At 38.9% G+C, this 22,884-nt stretch overlaps 1 protein-coding gene and 1 long non-coding RNA gene across 4 annotated transcripts in view; one reads left to right on the forward strand and one right to left on the reverse strand.

Annotated features, from left to right (window-relative positions):
* The window catches only part of ANXA7 (annexin A7), a 30,748-nt gene extending 12,353 nt beyond the window's left edge, over positions 1-18,395 (reverse strand). The window contains exons 1-7 of one of the 3 annotated variants that reach the window (XM_019444556.2): positions 18,289-18,346; positions 12,996-13,024; positions 7,694-7,748; positions 5,729-5,933; positions 4,895-5,008; positions 3,821-3,885; positions 3,344-3,409 (exon numbers count right to left, since the gene is read on the reverse strand). In XM_019444556.2, coding sequence (XP_019300101.1) covers positions 3,344-3,409; positions 3,821-3,885; positions 4,895-5,008; positions 5,729-5,933; positions 7,694-7,747 — 504 coding nt within the window. In that variant the 5' untranslated portion in view covers position 7,748; positions 12,996-13,024; positions 18,289-18,346. Of the gene's footprint in view, positions 1-3,343; positions 3,410-3,820; positions 3,886-4,894; positions 5,009-5,728; positions 5,934-7,693; positions 7,749-12,995; positions 13,025-18,288 lie in introns of all 3 variants that reach the window. The other 2 variants (XM_019444559.2, XM_019444558.2) reach the window with 2 other exon arrangements.
* Positions 1-22,884, forward strand: part of LOC128779008 (uncharacterized) — a 182,381-nt gene that overhangs the window by 15,247 nt on the left and 144,250 nt on the right. The window lies entirely within an intron of this gene.

Here is a 22,884-nt window from a genome sequence, read left to right on the forward strand (position 1 = left end):
CAAAAGTGTCAAGGTCATAAACAAAAAAGACTGAAGAATTGTGTCAAGTTAAAGGAAACTTAAGAGAGGTGCCTGACTGGCTCAGTCGGTAGAGCATGTGATTCTTGATCTCAGGGTTGTGAGTTCGAGCACCACACTGGGCATAGAGATTACTAAAACAAATGAAATGAAATCAAAATTAATATTAAAAAAACAAGTAAACTTAAGAGACATGACAACAAATGCAATGTTTCATCCTGGATTTGATCCTGAACCAGAAAAGGACATTAATGGGATAATTGGTAACACCTGAATAAGATCTATAGTTTGGGTAATAGTATTACATCAATGTTATTTCTTGATTTTGATCATTTTATTGTGTTTATATAAGAAGTTAACACTGGAGGATCTGGGTAAAGGATATTCAGGAATTCTATAATTTTTATAACTTTTTTGTAAGTCCAAAATTATTTCAAAATTTAAAAAAATTTTTAAATATACAGCTAGGAAACAATAGTTTTCTTTTTTCTTTTAATGTTTATTTGAGAGAGAGAGAGAGAGAAGCAGTGTGTGTGTGAGTGTGAGGGAGACACAGAGAGAGAGAGAGAGAGAGAGAGAGAGAGAGAGAGGGAGAGAGAGAGAATCCCAAGCAGGTTCTGTGCTGTCAACGCAGAGCCTGATGGGAGACTCAGTATCACAAATCATGACATCATGACCTGAGCCGCAATCAAGAGTCAGACACTTAACCGAATGAGCCACCCAGGTACCCCTTCAATAGTTTTCTTAAACTATTCAAATCAGGGCTTAAGAGAGATGGGATGAAGTGAGATGATATCCCACTACATTCTTTTAACTGAATTTTAATATTTATTTAACCCATTATCTCTAAAATATCATTTAAAGATGCATTCAACACCACTCCAAAATGTAAAATGATTCAATTGCTTTTTAGGCAACTGAAACTGCATTTAATGTTATTTATACCCATTGAATATAGCAATATGCCAGCAACTGCAGGGCAAAGTAAATGGGGAGAAGAGAACCAGACCATCTTTTAGGCCTAAACATTTTTAGGGTCAATAATTTCTCCCACTTACCAATACTCTTACACCAATGTTTTCTTCTAACAACCATCCTGCACTATGAAGCTTCCTTCTAAGCCAAGAATGTAAGCAGAGAACTAACAAATGACAAATATTTGTATAGTGGTTTAAAAAAAAAAATTCTACTTGTAGCTTTACATGAGCTTTATGGTACCAAGAAACTAAGGTTTCCTTCATTAAAATCCTAAGTAGGGCAAAAGCCTTTGTTTACAATACACTGGACTAGACAGTAAGAGAAACTAATCCTCAAAATCTATGATTTGATGATCCTCATCTTCTGTCATCCTCTTCTTTTTTGATTTTTTAAATGTTTATTCATTTTTGAGAGACAGAGAGAACAGAGAATGAGTTGGGGAAAGGCAGAGAGAGAGAGAGAGAGAGAGAGAGAGAGAGAGAGAGAGAAAATCCAAAGCAGGCTCCAGGCTCTGAGCTGTCAGCACAGAGCCCGATGCCAGGCTCGAACTCACTGACGGTGAGATCATGACCTGAGCTGAAGTTGGACACTCAACCAACTGAGCCACCCAGGCGTCCCATCTCTTCTTTCTTAAAAAACAAACAAAAACTACTCATTTTTCATCTTTAGGAAAAAATGGATTTGTTTCATTCTTTGTTGAAAGTCTAAGTTTGCAATGAATCTTTATCAAAAATACTATCATCTTCCAGGCACTATATTGAATTAAAAGATATCAGGGTCCATGTTCCAGAGGTCAAAACTCAAACTAGGGAAGATTTCTCAGCACAACAAAGCCCACACTGCAATCAAAAGTTCTACCCTTTGACACCCATTTGATACCAACCTTCCTACTGAAAAACAAAATTGAGTCAATCAGGGAAGTCACTTGTCCCAAATGCCCAACTAAGACAAAAATTTTCATCTTCCTACACACATTATATACTCACACACCACCATCCACCAGAGGACTTTCAGTGATAGGAAGCTTACTCCTCTCAAGGGAGCAAGTTCCATTTCCATCTAAAAGATCTTCCAAAATTTACCACTCTGTTAAGTTCCACTTATTGGTTTTAGTTCTATCTTAAGGTAGTAATTGTTACACATGAGTTGCATGTGTATGTATATTTCATTTTTAGTGTTTTAGGTTTGAAAAATTTTTAATTTTTTTTTTTTTTTTTTTTTTTTTTTTTTTTAACTTTACAGCCAAGTTAGTTAGCATACAGTGCAACCATATCTCAGGAGTAGATTCCTTAATGCCCTCTACCCATTTAGCCCATTCCCCTCCCACAACTCCTCCAGCAATCCTCTGTTTGTTCCCTATATTTAAGTCTCTTGTTTTTGTCCCTCTCCCTATTATATTATTTTTGCTTCCCTTCCTTATGTTCATCTGTTTTGCATCTTAAAGTCCTAATATGAGTGAAGTCATATGATATTTGTCTTTCTCTGACTAATTTCACTTAGCACAATACCCTCTAGTTCCATCCACGTAGTTGCAAATGACATGAAAATCTTTTTTTTATACTTAGTCATAAAATCCATGTCTCTCAAACTATGTGCATGCTTAAGCTAAAATAAAATCAAAAATTCTCATACATGATTAAAATAACTATAGATATATAATATGATTAACAATCAACTTCAACAATAAAAAAAAAAAGATTGAAGGCAATTCCCTATGTGCTTTGGAAGAATATCATTTATAGTACCAGCAAAGCAGCATTATGTAACAGGGAGACCATTGGTCTGGGAGTCAGAAGAACTAGAGCTAGTCTCAGCTTAGTCTTTTACTAGGTGTGTGGTCTTGGACAAATTTCTTAATCTGGAACTCAAATTCCTCAAATCAAGAAAGTAAGCCAGAAAATAGCTAAAGTGTTTCTCTTTCAATACTTTAATCCCTCTCCCAGCTCAGCTTTAAAAAAGCTTGGTAATGCTAGATCTTTATGATTAAAGAGGATGGAAATAAATAAGAAAATCAAGCTAAAGATAAGCATAAAAGCATACTGCTTGTGTTCCTTGTAACTTGCATAAGATATAAAATTAAACTTAATATTAAAATAAGGGGCTATACAGAGATGAGACAAACATTTGATACATAGGAGACCTAGGGCTATTGAGAAATCAATTCAACAAATATTAATTGACTACTATGGTTAAAGCCCTACCAAGCACTACAGAGACATAATGGTAAGACAGATACAGTGGAATCCTTGAGGAAGGTGTGAGAGACCAATACACGAGAAATCAGAAAGTAAAGAAGGTACATACAGGCACATACAGTAATTAGTAAACACTACAAAACCTTACTCACTTCAGTGTTATAATCCAAAGAAACAGGAGAGAAAACAGGATAGGAAGGAAAAGATTCTGTATTGATCTGAAAAAAGAGTGGAAAGTTATAAACGTAAAAATAGAAAACAAAACCACACTTTATCAAAAACTGCCCAAAACAGCCATTACTTAGTCACTCAAGTTCATATTTGTTAACTACAAGTGAGGGAAGAACTAAAACCAATGCCAAGAACCCAAGTGAATCTCTGTGAAAAAGTTAGGAGTATCATCACCTGTGAGAAGAGACCTATGCTTGTCTTATTAAAGTCATCAGGACACCACTTAAAGCAGATGGACCAAAGACAGCATCAAGTCTACCAGACACAAAGAGCAGAATCTTAAGTGACTATAACGGACCATATCCTCTGCTTCAGGGAAATGTCAGCAAAGCAGTGGTGCCCTTCTTTGGTGTTATCCAATTAAATTGGACTAAGTTTAAAAACAGGAGTAGAAATACCTGACTTGGGTAAGGACCTTGTCCTCCAGGATATTGAGAAGGCACCTGTCCTCCAGGAAAGCCACCTACATGTTAAAAAAAAAAAAAAAAAAGTACAGTAAACAGATCTCATAGGATTTAACTTTTCAAAACAGCATTGACTATTATGAATATAGAAACATGAGAACATTCACACCATGTTATTCAGTAGGGTAATTTTTTAAGATTATAATTCACTAAACCTAAAACCAACTTTGGTCACAGGAACCTTTTAAAATATTCCACGTCCTACACAGTTTCCTAACAAATAATACCTTTTTTTTTTTTTTTAAATACTTGAACCAAACTAAATTTTGATTCCATCTAGAAAGGATGCCAGGGCATAGTTCTGAGGGTTTAGGAGTGGTATAGGTGTGAGCTGGGAAGCTCCTGAAGGTTTTGGTTTTTTGCCTTTGGAACAGATTTTTTGTAACTCAAAAAGTGGGTCCTTATTTCCATCTTACTGATTAAACTTTTCCACCAAATTAATGCATTTCATGAAATCATGCATTTAATTTTATTTATTTTTTACCATTTTATTTAATTTAGTTTTTAAATTTACATCCAAGTTAGTTAGCATATAGTGCACAATTTCAGGAGTAAATTCCTTAATTCCCCTTACTCATTTAGCCCAACCCCCCCTCCCACAACCCCTCCAGCAACCCTCTGTTTGTTCTCCATATTTAAGAGTCTCTCATGTTTTGTCTCCCTCCCTGTTTTTATAATATTTTTGCTTCCCTTCCCTTATGTTCATCTGTTTTGTATCTTAAAGTCTTCATATGAGTGAAGTCATATATTTGTCTTTCTCTAATTTGGCTTAGCATAATACCCTCTAGTTTCAGCCACGTAGTTGCAAATGAAACCATGTATTTTAAATTATTTCTCTCTTTCTCTCTCTGCCCCATTCCCCCACTCATGAACGCTAAAATTAAAAAAAAAAAATTATAAAAGTACTTAGTATAAAGTTTACTAAAGACTATCCCAAACATAACTAAGTTCTCTCAGTGGCAACTGAAAATTTTAAGTAACACACTATTGTTTTTCTCTGGTACCTACCAGGTAGTGGGACCTGTGGTAGACCACTACCGTAAGACTGTGAGGGTGGCTGTGGATAGCTGGAAAAGCCTGCTCCACCTGGTGGGGGGGCTCCAAACCCTTGGCCTGGAGGAACTAGAATAAAAGAATAAATACAGTGACAGTTCTCATGATTGAAGAGTAAACTTTAGGAAAATATCTACTAATATCCACTAAGAAAAGTGGAAAAAATATGCAATTAATGTTATAACAGCAGTCTCTTTTGGTCTAAATTCAACTTATCAACTCTTTTCCGTTATGAAACAAATTAAAAAATTTTTACTTCATTCACCTGCCTAACTAACTTATAGTAACAAAAATGCTAAGCTTTTTGGCCTTCACACAAAGCTGTCCTAAAGGTCACAATTATGCTAAGTGAAATATCATAATCAATTCTTAAGATTACAAATAATCAAGTAAACTGCTATATATTGGTCCTTTATTACCATGAGATTTATTCTAATTCTTTTCACAACAGAATTTTTGAGAATGTTTCCAGCTTTCATGCCCCCAAGAACCTTTATCTTGCCAGCTAGGTTTATGGTCTTTGGTAGAGAGTAGGCTAAGAGCATCTCTGACCTCATATAAAACAAGCAAGAATGAAATGGATGAGAGAGAGAGAGAGAGAGAGAGAGATAGAGAGAGGTAGAGAGAGAGAGGTAGAGAGAGAGAGGTAGAGAGAGAGAGGTAGAGAGAGAGAGGTAGAGAGAGAGAGGTAGAGAGAGAGAGGTAGAGAGAGAGAGGTAGAGAGAGAGAGAGAAGGAAAAATGATACAGCAATCCCAAATCATCACTAATGCCACAACCCACTACTCACCTCCAGGATAGGATGGAGCTCCCCCTGGTGGTGGGGCACCAGGATAGCCTCCAGGGGTTGGATAGCCTGCAGTGGCAGGGTAGCCTCCAGCTCCTGGGTAGCCACTACTTGGGGCTGGTGGGTAGGCACCTCCTCCCACTGGAGGAAAGCCAGTAGGATAAGGATACTGACCCGGAGGGGGAAAAGTTGACTCCTGACCTGCAGGCTGACAAACCAGAAAACTTTTCATATGAATGTGACCAAAACAAACAAACAAACAAACAAACAAACAAACAAACTGAAATAACTGTTAAGGTCTAAATTTTCTTTTACATAGTAAAAGTCACATTAAAAGTCTTGGTATCTTGTACTAGTTTACCTGTATGCTAGTTTGTCAAAACATTTGCTTTTCAGAACTCAGTTACATTCAATTCTACCTGTGTCGGGCAAGACGGATCTGTTTCTCTATTTGGGAGTAAGAACGACACTCTTCAGAAACCTCAAGGCTTCAGGAAAAACTATCAAAGCTCATTAGTTCCTTCATTTTCCTAATACCTGGAAATATTAGAAAGACGTATAGCTCTCTGCCCTAAAGAGAATTCCTGGCTCTTTTGCGACACACCTGGACCTGTTACATAGTAGGAACAAAAAAGTGACCTGAGTTACCATGGGGTGTGACATTTGGAGCCCAGTTCAGACTAGAAAATGTCTAAGAGTGGCAGAGATTGTTACACGTTCACTAAACTTTCTCGCCTGGCCACAAAGCTAGACTACCTTTCCCAGACCCCTTTGCAGTTAAAGTAGGACCATATGACTGAACACTGGTGAATGAACAGAGACAGAAGTGATGTACACCACTTCCAATCTGGCCCCTAAAAACCTCCTGCCCAATCCTACACACTCTCTCTTCCTCTTTCCCTTTATCTGCCAGCTGGAAGCAGAGAATCCAGTGGAGGAATCCAAGACACTAGAGGATGATAAAGCCAACATGTGGAAGGAGCCTAGTAACCTGAAAGACTACATGGAATAAAGCCTCCTTGATACCCCACCCCACCACCCACCTGCCACTGACTTCTAGGAGACTAAAGAAAACAAGTTTTTATTGTGTTAAGTCACTTGGATGTTGGGGTTGTCTGTTTCAGAAATTAGTCTATAATAACTGAAATGGTAACCAGAGTCCAGTTGAGTATATAGGGACCTAGGAACATATTCATAATTCTCTTCTCTCCTATGATAAATTCAGGAGAGCTATATATTCATTTTACGTAAGGATACTTACATTAACATTAATCTGCATAGACCTCTCTTTCTATTCTCCCATTGTTAGAAAGAAGCCCTATACACTTATGAATATAAAACTGAAATGCATAATTCTTACTTAAATGCCTCAGCTAGGAGTTTAGTCCTCATAGTATAGACATCAACAAGGCAGAACTTAGTAGCACATTTAAAAAATGTACTCCAAATACTAAAAGTGTCAGAACTGCAAATACAGGGACCTCTAATCCACTGCAATTTGTTATCTCTGAGTCAAGCCCTTAATTATTTTAAACCTTCTAATACAAAGGTTAAAAACCAGTGATTCACGGGATGGATTTAGCTTACATACATATTTTATTGGCCATACAACATTTAACATTAAAAAAAATTAATTTCCCATTTTAAAAAATTGGGACAATTTCACATCAAATCCATATTTCTGGCTTTACTTGAAGAAATGGAATATCTAGCAACATTGAGTCTGCATTGCAGCATGACGACATTGGGCTGAAGCTGAGTAGCTGCTGGCTTTCCATAAATGAGGCAAGTACACTCTCGTTCCCTCCCACCTCCTGCCTTCACACACTTATTCTACTCAGTAGCTCTGGGCAACTGAGTTTATGACCCCTGTTCTAGCATATGTGTAAGATCTGTCATGGGCTAGTCCTATACAACACCTGTTCCAAGTACATGAGCTATTTTACTATTATAAGTGGCAATACTTACAGGATATCCAGGGAAAGGTGGGTAGCCTGTTGGGGGATAGCCTGGGTAGGACATTCTGTAACAATAAAAAATGTCCTCTGTAATTTTTTATAAGGGTTAAGTCCTTAGAAGATACATATCATCAAGGGTTTTATACAAAATCTATCTTCTTTCAAGAGTCTGTCAGGCATTCAACATGTGAATATTAGAGGTATAAGCAAAGTTTATAAAATACTTTTTCATCTCCCCATTCATACCAATGGAGTCAGCATAGCATAGTAAATGTTCCAACTTCATCCTCCCCATACAATTTTTGTCATATCTTAATACTACCAGCACTATTATTTATGGAATATTTATGGAATATCTATAAGCCAATTAATTTTTCACTTAAATCTATTTTATATCACTTCCATATGTGGAAAACTTGCAATAGTTTCTGGCCACAAAGAGAAGGTAACATTAAAATGTAAAGATTAAAATAAATGCTTTCCAAATGCCATAGAAATCCCTTTATTTGGTGATATAACATTATGGGATACAATGGTTAAGAGTTAACATTCATATCCACACACACCTTTTTTATAAACTTTTGATTAAGTTTCAAACTTAAAAGTAAAGAGTATAAGAAACCCCAAAGACTCAACACTCAGCTCTAGTAATTACAAATTCACGGCCAATTTTGTTTTTTCAATACACTCATTCATCCCCCATCACTCCACTGGATTATTTTGAAGCAAATCCCAGACATTCTACCATTTTAGCCTATACATACTTCAGTATATATCTCTAAAAACATTTTTTCTTAACAGGACTATTTTAAAAATGTAACCATAATATCAATGTGTCAGTGTTCAAATTTCCAATTATCTTTTAAATATTTATTGCTTTTTATTTTGTACTTGTTTATTATAGAAAACCTGAAAGATTTTAGAGAGAACAGTGTTAGATTGAACTACGTGGCATTAATGAAATTCAACTGTTTTAACATACAAATTTCTTGTGGCTCAACCTGATATAATGTTCACATAACTTCATGTTCAGCTTCAACAACTGTCAAGTCACAGGTAATCCTAGTTCATTTGTACCCCAACCACTATCCTTCCTAGATCATTTAAAGCAAATCCCCAAACATATTCCTTTACTCACAAGTATGTCAATATACTACCTGTAAAAAGAGAAGGACTCTTTTAAACCATAGTCATTTACCAATATTGTATCTTAAAAATTTAATAATTTTCTAATATCATCAAGTATCCAGTGTTCAAATTTGCCCAAATATCTCAAAATATTTTTTACAATTTGACTGTTCAAATCAGTATACAACTATGGTCCATATATTCTAGTGACTTGGTGTGTCTCTTAAATGTCTCTAGTCTATAAGCCTCCTCTCTCATTTTTTTCAGTGCAGTTTATTTGTTGAAGGAACCAGAGAATTTGTCCTGAAATATCCCTCTATCTGGATTTACCAACTGATTCTCCATAATAATCTTTAAAAGTTATTTCCTAAAAATTTAGTCAGATCTAGAAGCTTGATCAGATTCAGATTCCTTTTTTGGCACAAATACTCAAAAATACTGTTTTGTTTCTGTCAGGAAACACCTAACGATCAGATGTCCCTCTTTTATGTGGCTGATAATCAATGTGTGGATCTAATTCTATCATTTTTTCTTCATTAATTATCTGGAATCCTTAAGAAATTTCCCTTCAGCAACTGTATAGTTTTCCTGAAATAGTTATATAGACTGTACTTTTTCTCTTCATTTACCAGTTTTCAAAATGAATTGGTTCCATAGCATAACAAGATGACTAATAAATTTTGAAGTATCAATATGAATTCAAGAACATAAACATATCTGATATATTTCAATCCACTGCAGTTATTATTCTTATTAATATTCAATTTCTCCCATCTTTGGCCAAGAAGAGCTTTTTTTTTTTTTTCAAGTAGGCACCACACCCAGCACAGATCCCAACATGGGACTTGAACTCACGACCCTGAGATCAAAACCTGAGCTGAGATCAAGAGTCAGATGCTTAACTGACTGAGGCACCCAAGCCCCTAAGGGAAGCCTTTAATATTGCCCGACACATTGTTTTGACACAATCTCCCAGACATTTTGGGTAACTTCCTTGCCATTTTATATCACATGATATTCCAGGCTCATTTTGTATTTTTCTTGCCTCAGACCTAGTCTACTCTCCAAGGAGCCCTGATCAGTTTTCATGGTAAATGACTGATGTTTAAAAATTACAACCGGAGTACTAGCAATGTTTACTGCTAGTAGTTGATCATTGTTTCTCTATGCCTTTTCAGTATGGGACAGGGTAATATTTAAAAAAAACAAAACATTCATATTGATATTTCCAGTTCAATTTTAGAATTATAGGATTTTTAATTTAACATTTTATATTTATATATATTTTCCCTTACACTGAACTTCTTAGTTCCTAATGACATTAACATACTACCTACTTTATCCTACTGTATAAATTCTATATAAACTCATAAGAGTTTCAGAATAATAATAACTATAGTATGCTGAATAACTGCTTTCCAATAGATATTCCTGGATTTTGAGTATCACCTTATCTTGCAAAAATGAGGTGATTAAATTACAGACCTTGGGGGACATTATCTAGAGTATCTAGGTGGGCCCTAAATGTAATAATATGTATCCTTGTAAAAAGGAGGCAGAGGGAATTGAGCAGAAGGGAAGGCAATGTGACTATGGAGGCAGATACTGGAAAACACTGGCAGCCATCAGAAACTGGAAGAGGCAAGGAATAGATTCTTCCCTAGAGCCTCCTGGAGAGTGCAACCTTACTAACACCTCGACTTCAGCCCAGAGACACTGATTTAGGACTTTTGGCTTTCAGCAGCCACAGGAAATTAACACAAATACCCATATTGCTACAACATGATTGCTAAAAACAATTAAAAAGTCTTTTTTGCAGGGCACCTGGGTGGTACAGTCGGTTAAGTGTCTGACTCCTGATCTCAGCTCAGGTCATGATCTCACAGTTCACTGAGTTCGAGCCCTGCATAGGGCTCTGCACTGATGGCATGGAGCCTGCTTGCGATTCTGTTTCTGCTTCTCTCTGCCCCCCACCTCCCCGCTTGTGCACACGTCTTTCTCCCTCTCTCAAAATAAACTTAAAATTTTTTTTTTTTTGCAATTTGGGGTGGGGGTGTCTTAGTCCATATGGGCTGCTATAACAAAACACCTGAAATTTTATTGCTTACGTTCCAGGGGCTGGAAGTCAAAGATCAAACCGCCAACATGGTCAAATTCTCTGGTGAGGGCCCTCTTCCTGGTTCATAGCTGGTGCTTTCTCCCTATGTCCTGACGTGGCAGAAGGGGAAGGGATCCTTCTGGAGCCTCATTTATAAGGCATTAATCCCATTCATAAGGGCTCTGCCTTCATTACATTAACACTTCCCAAAGGCCTCACCTCCAAATACTGTCATCTTTAAGGGAAACACATTCAGAGCATTACACTGGGATACAACCCACTATGAATGCACGGTCAAATTACTGTGTTTTAAAGATAGTTAAAATGATTCCTATAGAGTTAGGCTACCAATGTGATACCTATTTGGTCCACCTGTTTCACTGTGCTTTTAATTTTTAAAGATTACTTTGGGGGCACCTGGCTGGCTCAGTCAGTAGAGCATGCCTCTCTTGACCTCAGGGCCGATCATTCAAGCCCCACAGTGGGTATGGAGCCTATCCAAAAAAAAAAAAAAAATTTTTTTAAGTTTCATTTTATAATTGCATAAAATATTTTCTTGGTCCCAAGTCAAATCAATAAAACAAGATATATTCAGAAAGATATTAGCTTCTATCCCTGCTCATTCCCTCTTCCTATATGTAACCATTATTTTTATGGCTTATACATCTATTGTGTTTTTTTAAATACATAAGCTGATATGTATATATTTATATCCCCACTCCTTTCTTAGATAAAATTTAGCCAATACATACACTGTTTCTTCACTTGGCTTTTTTCTTTTATTAGAGACCACTCATAGCAGTATATAGATAGTCTTCATTCCTCTTTACAACTACATAGTATTCCACTTTGTGGACTTTCCATAGTTTACTTAATAGCAAACATCTGAGTTGTTTCTAGTCTTTTACAAACAGTGCTACAACAAATAGCCTTAAGTATCTCTCTACATATTTTGCCAATATTTGCCAATATATTTATCCAATTTTATTAGACTAATTTTATCTTTTAACGGTTTATTTATTTTTGAGAGAGAGAAAGAGACAAGAGTGGGAGAGGGGCAGAGACAGAGGGGGACAGAGAATCTGAAGCTGGCTCTGAGCTGATAGCGGACAGCCCAATGTGAGGCTCAAACTAATAAACCATGAGATCATGACCTGAGTCAAAGTCGGATGCTTAACCAACTGAGCCACCCGGGCACCCAAGACTTAGACTAATTTTAAAATTAGTATACATTCTCTAATTGGGGGAAAAGAAAATAAGGTGGGGTGGCAGAATGCAGCCAATCTGGGATTAAAGAGGCAATCATACATTATCTATTCTCTGATAATATATGGTGATCAAGATTTGATAGTATTCTGATCAGCAAACATGACAGGGGAAATACCTTTTGCAAACTACAGTCTGCACCAGAGAGGTTGAAAGTTATTTTCTTCAAAAGGAACTCATTTCTATTTGGAAATGCAAACAATAACTTGAACATCTGATGATGTTAAGAAATTATTACATCTTTAGGTCTGATAATGGTGTTATGATTTTTGTAAAGCATCTGCTTTTTTAGAGATATACACTGAATATTTATAGACAAAATATGTCTGGGAATCACTTCAAAATCATATAAAAGGGTTATGCAGGAGTATAGATGAAACTAGATGAGTTGATTATTTATACAAGTATGTGGGTATTCAATACACTCTTCTGTCCAGTTGTGCATTCAAAATTTTTCCATAATAAAGTTTTTGGTTTTTTTTAGAAGACCGTTCATGTAGGGGTACCTGGGTGGCTCAGTCAGTTAAGCCTCCAACTTCGGCTCAGGTCATGATCTCACGGTTCGTGAGTTCAAGCCCCACGTCAGGCTGTGCTGACAGCTCAGAGCCTGGAGCCTGCTTCAGATTCTGTGTCTCCCTCTCTCTCTGTCCCTCCCCCACTAGCGCGCTCTCTCTCTCTCTCTCTCTCTCTCTCTCTCTCTCTCTCTCTCTCAAAAATAAATATTTAAAAAAATTTTTAAAGACCACTCATGTAAAACAAATGCAGCCAACGTGAACCCAAAAACCACAAATATATATGTATATATGTATAGTGTAAGTACCTTTTGCAATTGAAGAAAACACTACCAACCTAAAAGAAATGCAAATAAATAGAGGGGAAAACAAATATTCAAAACAATACCATTTCATAGCCTGATCATATCTAAAAAACTGGGGCACATGGGTGACTTAACCATAAGCATCTGACTCTTGCTTTCAGCTCAGGTCATGATCCCACAGTGTGTGGGATTAAACCCCATGTCGGGCTCTGCACTGACAGTGAGGAAGGTGCTTGGGATTCTCTGTCTCCCTCTCCCTCTGCCACTCCCCCACTCATGTGCATGCACAAGCTTTCTTTCTCTAAATAAATAAATAAATAAGCTTAAAAAAAAAGATTCATTCATGTTGTCACAAATTGCAAGATTTCCTTCTTAAAAAAATATCTAGGGGTGCCTGGATGGCTCAGTCAGTTAAGCATCTGACTCTTGGTTTCGGTTCAGGTCATGATCTCAGAGTTCTTGAGCTCGAGCCCCACACCGGGCTCTGTGGTGACAGCTCAAAGCCTGCTTGGGATTTTGTCTCTCTCTCTCTCTCTCTGCCCCTCCCCCACTTGTGCTCCCCCCAAAAAATAAATAAATATTTATTTATATCTGAAAAACTATTGGTCAAATATAATAATATACCTGGCAAATATATCTATATAAAATCATTTATTTAGCATCTACCATAAAACACTGTACTAAGATTGGAGACTAACAGAATTACCAAAGGTTTAAACTAAGTTTTAAACGGTGATGGATAGGGGCACCTGGGTGGCACAGTCGGTTAAGCATCCAACTCTTGCTTTGGGCTAAGGTCATGATCTTATAGTTTGTGAGTTCGAGCCTTGCATCAGGCTCTGCTCTGACAGCATGGAGCCTGCCTGGGATTCTCTCTCTTCCCCTATCTCTGCCCCTGCTTGTTCTCTAAATAAATAAACTTTAAATAAATAAATAAATAAATAAATAAATAAATAAATAAGTAAAATGGTGATGATACATTGGTAGGGAAGCTGAACAGCAATGTCATATGCAAGGCAAAAGATAGTATATAATTTAAGATAGACAATCATCAAAACACAATGAAACATAGACTAAGAGGCCAGTTAAGAGGCCTTCGGTATTGGTCTGGAATTAAATATTCATCATTCTCCACCAGATCAATCCTAATATCCCATACCTAACCAAGAAAATATCTTAACTATAGAGAACAAACTGATAGTTACTGGAGGCGAGTTGAGTGGATGGATGGGTTAAATAGATGATGGGTATTGCAGAGGGCACTTGTGATGAGCACCAGGTACTGTGATGAATCTCTAAATTCTACACCTGAAACTAATATTGCACTATACGTTGATTAGCTGGAATTTAAATAAAAACTTGGAAAAAGAAAAATAAATAAATAAATAAAAACTTGGGGAAAAAATCCTGTATCTGTCACTAGTACCACTACTTAAATTACCTATTACTAAGTACAGTAAGTAACCCAACACTTTTCTTTTTTTCCTTTGCAATGCTTCTCCTATTCTACCCATCATTTCTATTCTCATGGCCATATCCTTAGACCAGGTTTTCATCATTGATGCCTATTTTAGTAAAATTACTTTTCTATTTATCTTGCATATACTCTCACAATTATAATTTCCTGGGCACCATCACTAGATGAATTTTCCTAAAATGCTCCTCTTTCAGCATATCACTCTTCAGGTCAAACCTCCTCAAAGACTACTGCTAGAGTATCACACGAAAATGTATAGGCCTGAAATTCAGTTCTCCTTAGTACTGGCTCTAATTTATCTATTCATTTTATCTCTTAATACCTAACCTCCAATGAGACATCTCTACCACTTAAACCATTCCCAATGTGCCTTTGGTTAAGCCACTGTTATTAAATGACTTGGCCCTCATGCCTGGGTTCACTCACCTTTCCTAACTTATCCAGCTCAAATCTTCTGTCCCTTTTTTTAATGTGTATTTATTTTTGAGACAGAGTGCAAGTAAGGGAGGGGCAGAGAGGGAGACACAGAATCTGAAGAAGGCTCCAGGCGCTGAGCTGCCAGCACACAGCCTGATGTGGGGCTCAAACTCAAGAGCCATGAGATCATGACCTGAGCCAAAGTCAGACACTCAACCAACTGAGCCACCCAGGTGCCTCTAATCTCTCCCTTCTTTGAACAATGTACAAGATAATGTACAAGATAAAGTAGTACTTCTTAAACTTCATTATGTATGTAAATGACCTGAGGATCTTGTTAAAATGCAGACTCTGTTTCAGTAGTTCTGAGATGGGGCATGAGATTCTGCATTTTTTTTTTTTAATTTTTTTTTTAACGTTTTTATTTATTTTTGAGACAGAGAGAGACAGAGCATGAACGGGGGAGGGTCAGAGAGAGAGAGGGAGACACAGAATCTGAAACAGGCTCCAGGCTCTGAGCTGTCAGCACAGAGCCCGATGCGGGGCTTGAACTCACGAACCGCGAGATCATGACCTGAGCCGAAGTCGGACGCTTAACTGACTGAGCCACCCAGGCGCCCCAAGATTCTGCATTTCTAACTAGGCTTTTCAGGTGATACTGATGCTGCTGGTCTCTGAATCATATTTTGGTACCAGAATATTTTGGTATTTCTGGATCTACCAAATAATTTGCACACTTTTCAATGTGTTTTGGCTCTTCTCCCAATTATGGCTGTAAACGATTATCCATTTCTTTTACATCAAGACCCTAAACAAATCCAATTCAACATAATGAAATCCCATTATGTAATAAGTACTGTCCTAGGTGCTGATAGAAAGACGAGGGAGAAAAGTATCCTGCCTTTTGAGTACACAGTATATTGGGGCACCTGAGTGGCTCAGCTGGCTGAGCAGCCGACTTTGGGTCAGGTTATGATCTCACAGTTCGTGAGTTCAAGCCCCGAATTGGGCTCACTGCTCTCAGCTCAGAGCCTGCTTCAGATCCTCTTCACTTCCCCCCCCCCCCCCCGCCCCTCCCCTGCTCGTGTGCTCTAAAATGAACATTAAAAATAAATAAAGTGAATACACAGTACAGGAAAATGAGATAATAAATTTAAGTTATTGTAGTGTTCTTTATAACATAAGCACAAGAAGCTAAAAACACCAAATTGAGAATGAATAGGCATATATTGAGTCAAAGTTACAATAATAAAGATAATAAGACTGATCCAGTCAGTTCTAAAATAATCATTTGGAATCCAAAGACCCAGTTGTAAAAATAGGAACAGGAGTATGGTTGGTATAAGGAGTAAAAGAGGGACAACAGCATCTTAGAAATAATCAGGTGGACCAAGGGCAAAAGAGGTCAGTGTCAAAAGAAAGGGGGAAAAATCTGATAACAGTTTATGAGAAAATTAATAATTTTAACGGCAACAAGTAGTTACAGTAACAAAGACTACATAAGTAACTTAAATTTCTAAATCTCAAGAACTGTCCCAGTGACAAAATCCCAGTTCTACATTATTTTTCTTTTTTAGAACTTATTTTGCAAGAGCATGCACGAAAGCAGGGGAAGGGCAGAGAGAGAGAATCCCAAGAGAACCTGACTCGGAGCTCGAACTCACAAACCTTCAGATGATGGCCTAAGCCAAAATCAAGAGTCAGACAGGATCACCTGGATGGCTCAGTTGGTTGGGTGTCTGACTTTAGCTCAGGCCATGATCTCATGGTTTATGAGTCTGAGCCCTGTGTCAGGCTCTGTGCTGACAGCTCAGAGCCTGGAGCCTGCTTCAGATTCTGTCTCCTTCTCTCTCTCTCTCTCTCTCTCTCTCTCTCTCTCTCTGCCCCTCCCCCACTCGCACTCTGGGTCTCTCTCTCAAAATAAATACACATTTAAAAAAAAAAAAAAAAAGTCAGGCACTTAACTGACTGAGCCACCTAGGCGCCCCATGGAAACTTAATTTTCAATGTACCTTTACCCCTTTTGGAGTCGTGCATGTATCATCTATTCAAAAGCTAGATTTAAAAAGCTTTTGTAAAAACTTAAACCCTATGGTGACTCAACAAATTACTCATTTTGCCCAAGGAATGGTAAACAAGAGTTCTTACTTCCTTTTTATCATTCTCCATCAGCAACTACTTTTAAAAGACTAGAAATCATTCTTGGTTCTCCAGACCATCTCCACCCAGTGAGTCAGCTACTAAAAGGGGTGGGTCTCACTACAGGAGTCTCAAGATGGCATCAAGCCCAGGAACACAAGAGGCAGCTGTTGCAGATTTGTGAAACAAATACAGAACAGGAAGGGCAAATGAAGATGGCCAACAGGAGATACTACAATTTTCCAAAACCTGCCTTTTGGTCGGGAAGGACTAATTAAATCAGTCAGCAAGGGCCACTGGATATAGAACTAGGGTCATGGCCAACCATGACTTCCTGGACAAGGTAGGCAGCCATCACCAGTGAGGAATAAAAAGCAGCTTAAGTTTGAAGTGGCTAAAATTCTCTCTTCTACCGATCTAGTGCTTGAGACTCCTTACCTGCCTGAAAGGTGACTCATTAAGCTCTAATTAGGACAGATTACTTTATCAGATCAGCTCCCCACCTGATAGAAGATACTAGCGAGTTTAAAGGTTGGACGACTTTTCGTTTGTTACTTTATGGTGGACATCAGCCATCTCCCTATGTATAGGAAGTGTTGGCTCAGGACGGGCTATTAATCAGCATACTTGATGCTGTTCAGGGAACAGAAATCAAATCTGGAAAGCTATTTCCTAGAATAGTTTCCAAGAATTATAAACCCGAGCCAATGTACAATTTTAGGCGTAGGCCCTGTCCTACGGTTCACTAAGCACAGTACAAATTTCCCAAGTTTCCCTAAATTTGCTGTGTCACCGCAAAGTCTAGTCACTAGCCAGACAGCTTTCGGTATTTCTCGCTGGCTTTCCTACTCAGCCTTCCTTGAGGTGGCTTCAGCAGGGTCATCCTCTGGCTTCCCTCCCTCCACCTGTAGTCACCTGCCTGCGTGCAGGGTGTCACTAGTCCCTCTAATCTCGGGACAGCCGAGGACGTCCCCAGAGGACGGTGAAAGGTCCTCCCGTCTTCCCGCCAGGCTGGCTGGCTGGCCGCCTAGCCTATCCCACCCCAAAGCGCCTCCGCCCGAACACCCCACCGGGCAGCCCAGGTCCGGAGACACAGACGCCGAGACGCCCGCCACCCGGGAGGCCCACAGGCACCCCCACCGAGCCCTACCGCGGGGATACACGCGGGACCCCGCCACCTCCCGCACGGCAAGCCCCAGAGCGGGCCTGACCGACGTGACCCGGGGGACAGGGGCAGGAAGGGTAGGGGGCGCCATCGCTCACCTGACCCGGGGGAGCAGCGTTACAGCCCAACACTGGTCGCCAGCAAGATGGAGCCGGGGGCGGGGCCAGGAAGGCGGAGCGCAGCGGCCACCGCCCCAGCCCGTTACGGGAGCTGCGGCGGCCGGGAACGCCCCCGGAGCAGGAGGGGCGGTGCCTCGGCTCAGCCTGGCTCGCGCTATCGCTTAGTCCGCACCTCCCAGCTCCACCTGCGGGAAGAGACGCTCCCTTAAGGTGGACCAGCCGGTTTTATCACTTTACTCGGTCCCAAGGACCATCCCCAATCCCATTGGCGCTTTCTCAAATCACAGCACTTTTGAGGAATCCCGGAGCCTTTTCAGTGACGGGCGGCTGAGAAGGGCCGCGAATGGGAGGCCAGGTGCAGCCTCTCCGCTTCTGATATACCGTCCTCCCTGGGACCTTCTAAGGATAAAGACCGTGTCTTTTATTAGATCCCTATGAAATCAATTAATATTTATTGGGGATTCTGTCTAGATAGAACTCGAGATATATTAATCAAAACAACTCCAGATGGGTTGTTAGGTGATTCTAGACTACCCTCACACTAGAGCCCTAACATCTAACACAAATAACTCGCATTAAACATTTGAGGTGATTTCAAGGGCTCAGACCAATATCTTAAACTCATTAAGAAAGTTTATTCCCGATGCAAAACCAGTCAGTTACCTTTCACAGTGGTTCGCAAAGTATGGTCCCTACACCAGTAGCAGTAAACTTCTTAGAAATGCAGATTTGGGGCTCCACCTTAGATCTACTGAGTCAGACTCTTAAGAGCAGAGCCCAGCAATTTGTTTAACAAGCCCTCCAGGTGGGCACCCTTAAGTTTGAGCACCATCAACTTACTACTCTTCAGGCTTTTCTACCCAAAAGCTTCCTCATAAGGGTGGGATAGGGTGAATTAAATTTTAAGTGGGAACAGCAAAATATACTTAGCCCCAAAACATCAGTGAAGTGAGGTCCTTGAGGAAGGTCACTGCCAAATTTAAACAAAACTGCACAACACTCTGGGTATCCAGCATTCATTCCCCAGTTCCTATCAGTCTCCCTACTTGACAAATAATGGGCCTCTCTGTCCAATCTGCCCACATAGACATCCGGATTTTAAGTGTTCCCTAAGAAGACGGTCCTTGCTTTTTTTTTTCTTAATATTTATTTTGAGAGCGAGAGAGAGCACACAAACAGGGAAGGAGCAGAGAGAGAATCCCAAAGAGACTCTATGTTACCAGTGCAGAGCCTGATACAGGGCTCCAACCCATGAAGTGTGAGATCATGACCTGAGCCAAAACTAAGAGTTGGGCACTTATACTGACTGAGCCACCCAGGTGCCCCAGACTGTCTGTACTCTTCTTTGTCCCACACTATTCCCATGATGATTTCATCCCCACCTCTCCTTCTGCCTTAACTATCACCCTAAGAGGATATTTTTCAAATCTACTTCCAGCCCATTTTCCTGAGCTATAAGCCCAAATATCCAATAGCCTGTTCAGACCCTACCACATTTCCCACTTCATCCTTTCAACTTGTCCTTCCTTCCTGACACACAGTACCTCTAGGATCAAGGAGCTCTTCCTCATACTTCCTCTGCCTAGAAAGTACTACCTGCCTTTTAACAATTATTAATCTATTAAGATTCAATTCAAAGATCGCATGCCTCCTTCCTGCTTCAAAAAACTTCCTGACCTCATCCTTTTCCTTACTTTCCCTTAGGTAAGCAATTACTCCCTTTTTTGTGCCCAAATAGACCTTATCTAGATGTCCGCTGTGGTATATTGAACAGCGGAGTCACAGCATGAGCATGTAATTTACTTGTATTCAACCGCGTAAACTTAACAAAAACAAGTGCCCCTATCTGGCTCAGTTGGAAGAGCAAGTGACTCTTGATCTTGGGGTTTAAGTTCAAAACCTGTTGGGTGTAGAGATTACCTAAAAATATAATCTTAAAAAAAAAAATTAGCAGCAACGAAACAACTCTGAAGGTCATTATAGGGACCAGAGTTCATGTGAAATAGCGGCCAGTATGTTTCCCCTAATGTGAATATTCCACTGTGTAGAGTCTAATATTTAAATAAATTTTTTGTACAGTTAAAGCAGTAATTTTTGTCTCCCAGGAGACATTTGGCAATGTCTGGATACGTTTTTGATTGTCACAACCAGAGGAGGCAAGGTGTTACCAATATCTAATGGGTAGAGATCAGGGATACTACTAAACATTCTACAATGCACTAGGCAGCCCCCTTCAACAAAGGATTATTCCATCCCAAAAGTCAATAGTGCTGAGATTAAGAAACTCTTGAACTAAAATGTTTTTTCTAAAGAATAAATTGGGTCATGTCATTCCCTTGATTATAAAACCCAAACTCTTGGCCATGGTCCGAAACGCCCTATATAGTCTGGCTCCTGCCTACCTCTCTGATCTCATCCGTCTTCAACTTCTTTCTCAATCATTAAACTCTGGTCAAAGTGGCCTTATGTCCAGGAAAACATACCAGGTTTGTGCACAAACACATCAGAGATTCTTACGATCTTCACATTTATTGCTTCTACTAGGAATGTTCTCCACTGCATCATCTCAACTGTCATCCATCTCCTCAGAGAGGTGGGTATTGCCTGAACGTTGTGGCATTAGTAGTCACCATTGCCACCAACACCACCATCAGTTACACACTATTATATTTTCTTTGTATCACTTAAAAGAATCTGAAATTTTGTATGTCTATCGTTTGCCCTCCCTACTACTAGAATGTAAGCTCATTGAGAATAGGAATATCTCTAGAGTCTAGTAATAAATGTTCAATAAATATTTGACTACAACAGGGCTCTCCAAACCCAAGCCAACATTTGATCTGGTGATCAAATAAGCAGAGATTAATGTCCAATACTAGAGGCAAAAATGGCTCTGATAGACCTGCTGAGATGAGGATGTGGCAGAATCCAATGTAGTGCTATTCTAAGGGATTTTCAATACAATTTTAAAAATGCAAATTTGGGAGGCTCCTGGGAGGCTCAGTTGGTTGAACGTCCAACTCTTGATTTCAGCTCAGGTCATGATCTCACCCTTCATGCAATCAAGCACCGTGCCAGGCTCACTCTGACCAGCATGGAGTCTGCTGAATTCTCTCTCTCTCTAGAATTCTCTCTCTCTCTCCCTTGCTCTCTGTCCCTCCCCTGCTAGCATGCACACTTGCTTGCTCACTTTCTCAAAGTAAATAAACTTTTAAAAATGCAATTTTTTTTCATTTCATTTGCTGAGTTAGAAAATACAACTCTATTATATTGCTCTTGTTTATGTCAGTCTTCTATTAAACTGTAAACACTCTAAGGGCAGAAGCCATTTTAGATTTCTCAGCATTTAGCATGAAGCTAGGCATTTAGACTTTTATGCACTATCACCCCAGCTAGTAAGTTGGAAATTTTTGTCTCATTTATTACTATGTGGTTTCTGTCTCCTGAGGTGATTCTGATAGATATAACACACTTCATCCATCACCATCAGTAACCAAACCCTATAGATTTTACTTTCATGCTTTATCTATAAAATGTCACTATTTACTTGTTAGAAATTACCTCTTCCTTTCCATGCCTACTATCACCTCAGTGGCACCTGCATTATCTCCTCTCATGATGTATCCAACTGGTTTTTCCTTGTCAAATCAGTACTCATACAGTATTGCTAACTCAATCTGTTTGTTACTGTGTAAAATTAAAGTGGTATGGATTCAACAATGGCTACCATTTATTAAGTATGAACCATGTGCTAGGGCATTGTGTTAAGCACTTAGCAAATTTTTTATATTCTCTAAGATTAAAAAAATGCTTTTGGTAACAGCTTTATGGAGATATAATTCGCTCATGTAAAGTGTCCAATTCAATGGTTTCTAATATATTCGCAGAGCTGTACCATCACCACAATCAATTTTAGAACATTTATATCACCCGCAAAATAAAATCCATACCTTTTAGCCATTACCCCGATACCCTCATCCTGCTCATCTGTATGCTGCCAGTAATCTACTTTGTCTTCATAGATTTGACTACTCTAGACATTTCTTATAAATGCACTCATATACCATATGGTCTTTGTGACTTTCACTTAACATGAACATCAATGAACATGTTTTCAAGGTTCATCTACATTGTAGCATGAATAAGTACTTCATTCCTTTCTAAGCCCAAACATTTCATTACATGGACACACATTTTATTTACCCATTCATAAATTGATGGACATTTGGATTTTTATCTTTTGGCTATTATGAATAATGCTGCTATGGCAGTTTGTATACATGGTTTCATTTCTCATGGGTACATACCAAGGAGCAGAATTACAGGATCAAATGGTAACTCAAAATTTAACTTCTTGGGAAGTTACTGCCAGACTGTTTTCCAAAATAGCTGCACCATTTTGTATCCCCACCATAAGTGTATAAGGGTTACAATTTCTCTACATCACAATACTTGTTATTTTTCTTTTTTATTACTGCCATTCTAGTGGATAAAGTGCCATTTCATTATGGTTTTGACTTGTATTTCCTGATAACTAAAGATGTTAAGCATATTTTCATGTGTTTACAGATCATT

The sequence above is a fragment of the Panthera pardus genome, unplaced genomic scaffold (assembly GCF_024362965.1).
Source record: "Panthera pardus isolate Hobbes unplaced genomic scaffold, ASM2436296v1 HiC_scaffold_22, whole genome shotgun sequence".
Taxonomy (NCBI): Eukaryota; Metazoa; Chordata; class Mammalia; order Carnivora; family Felidae; genus Panthera; species Panthera pardus.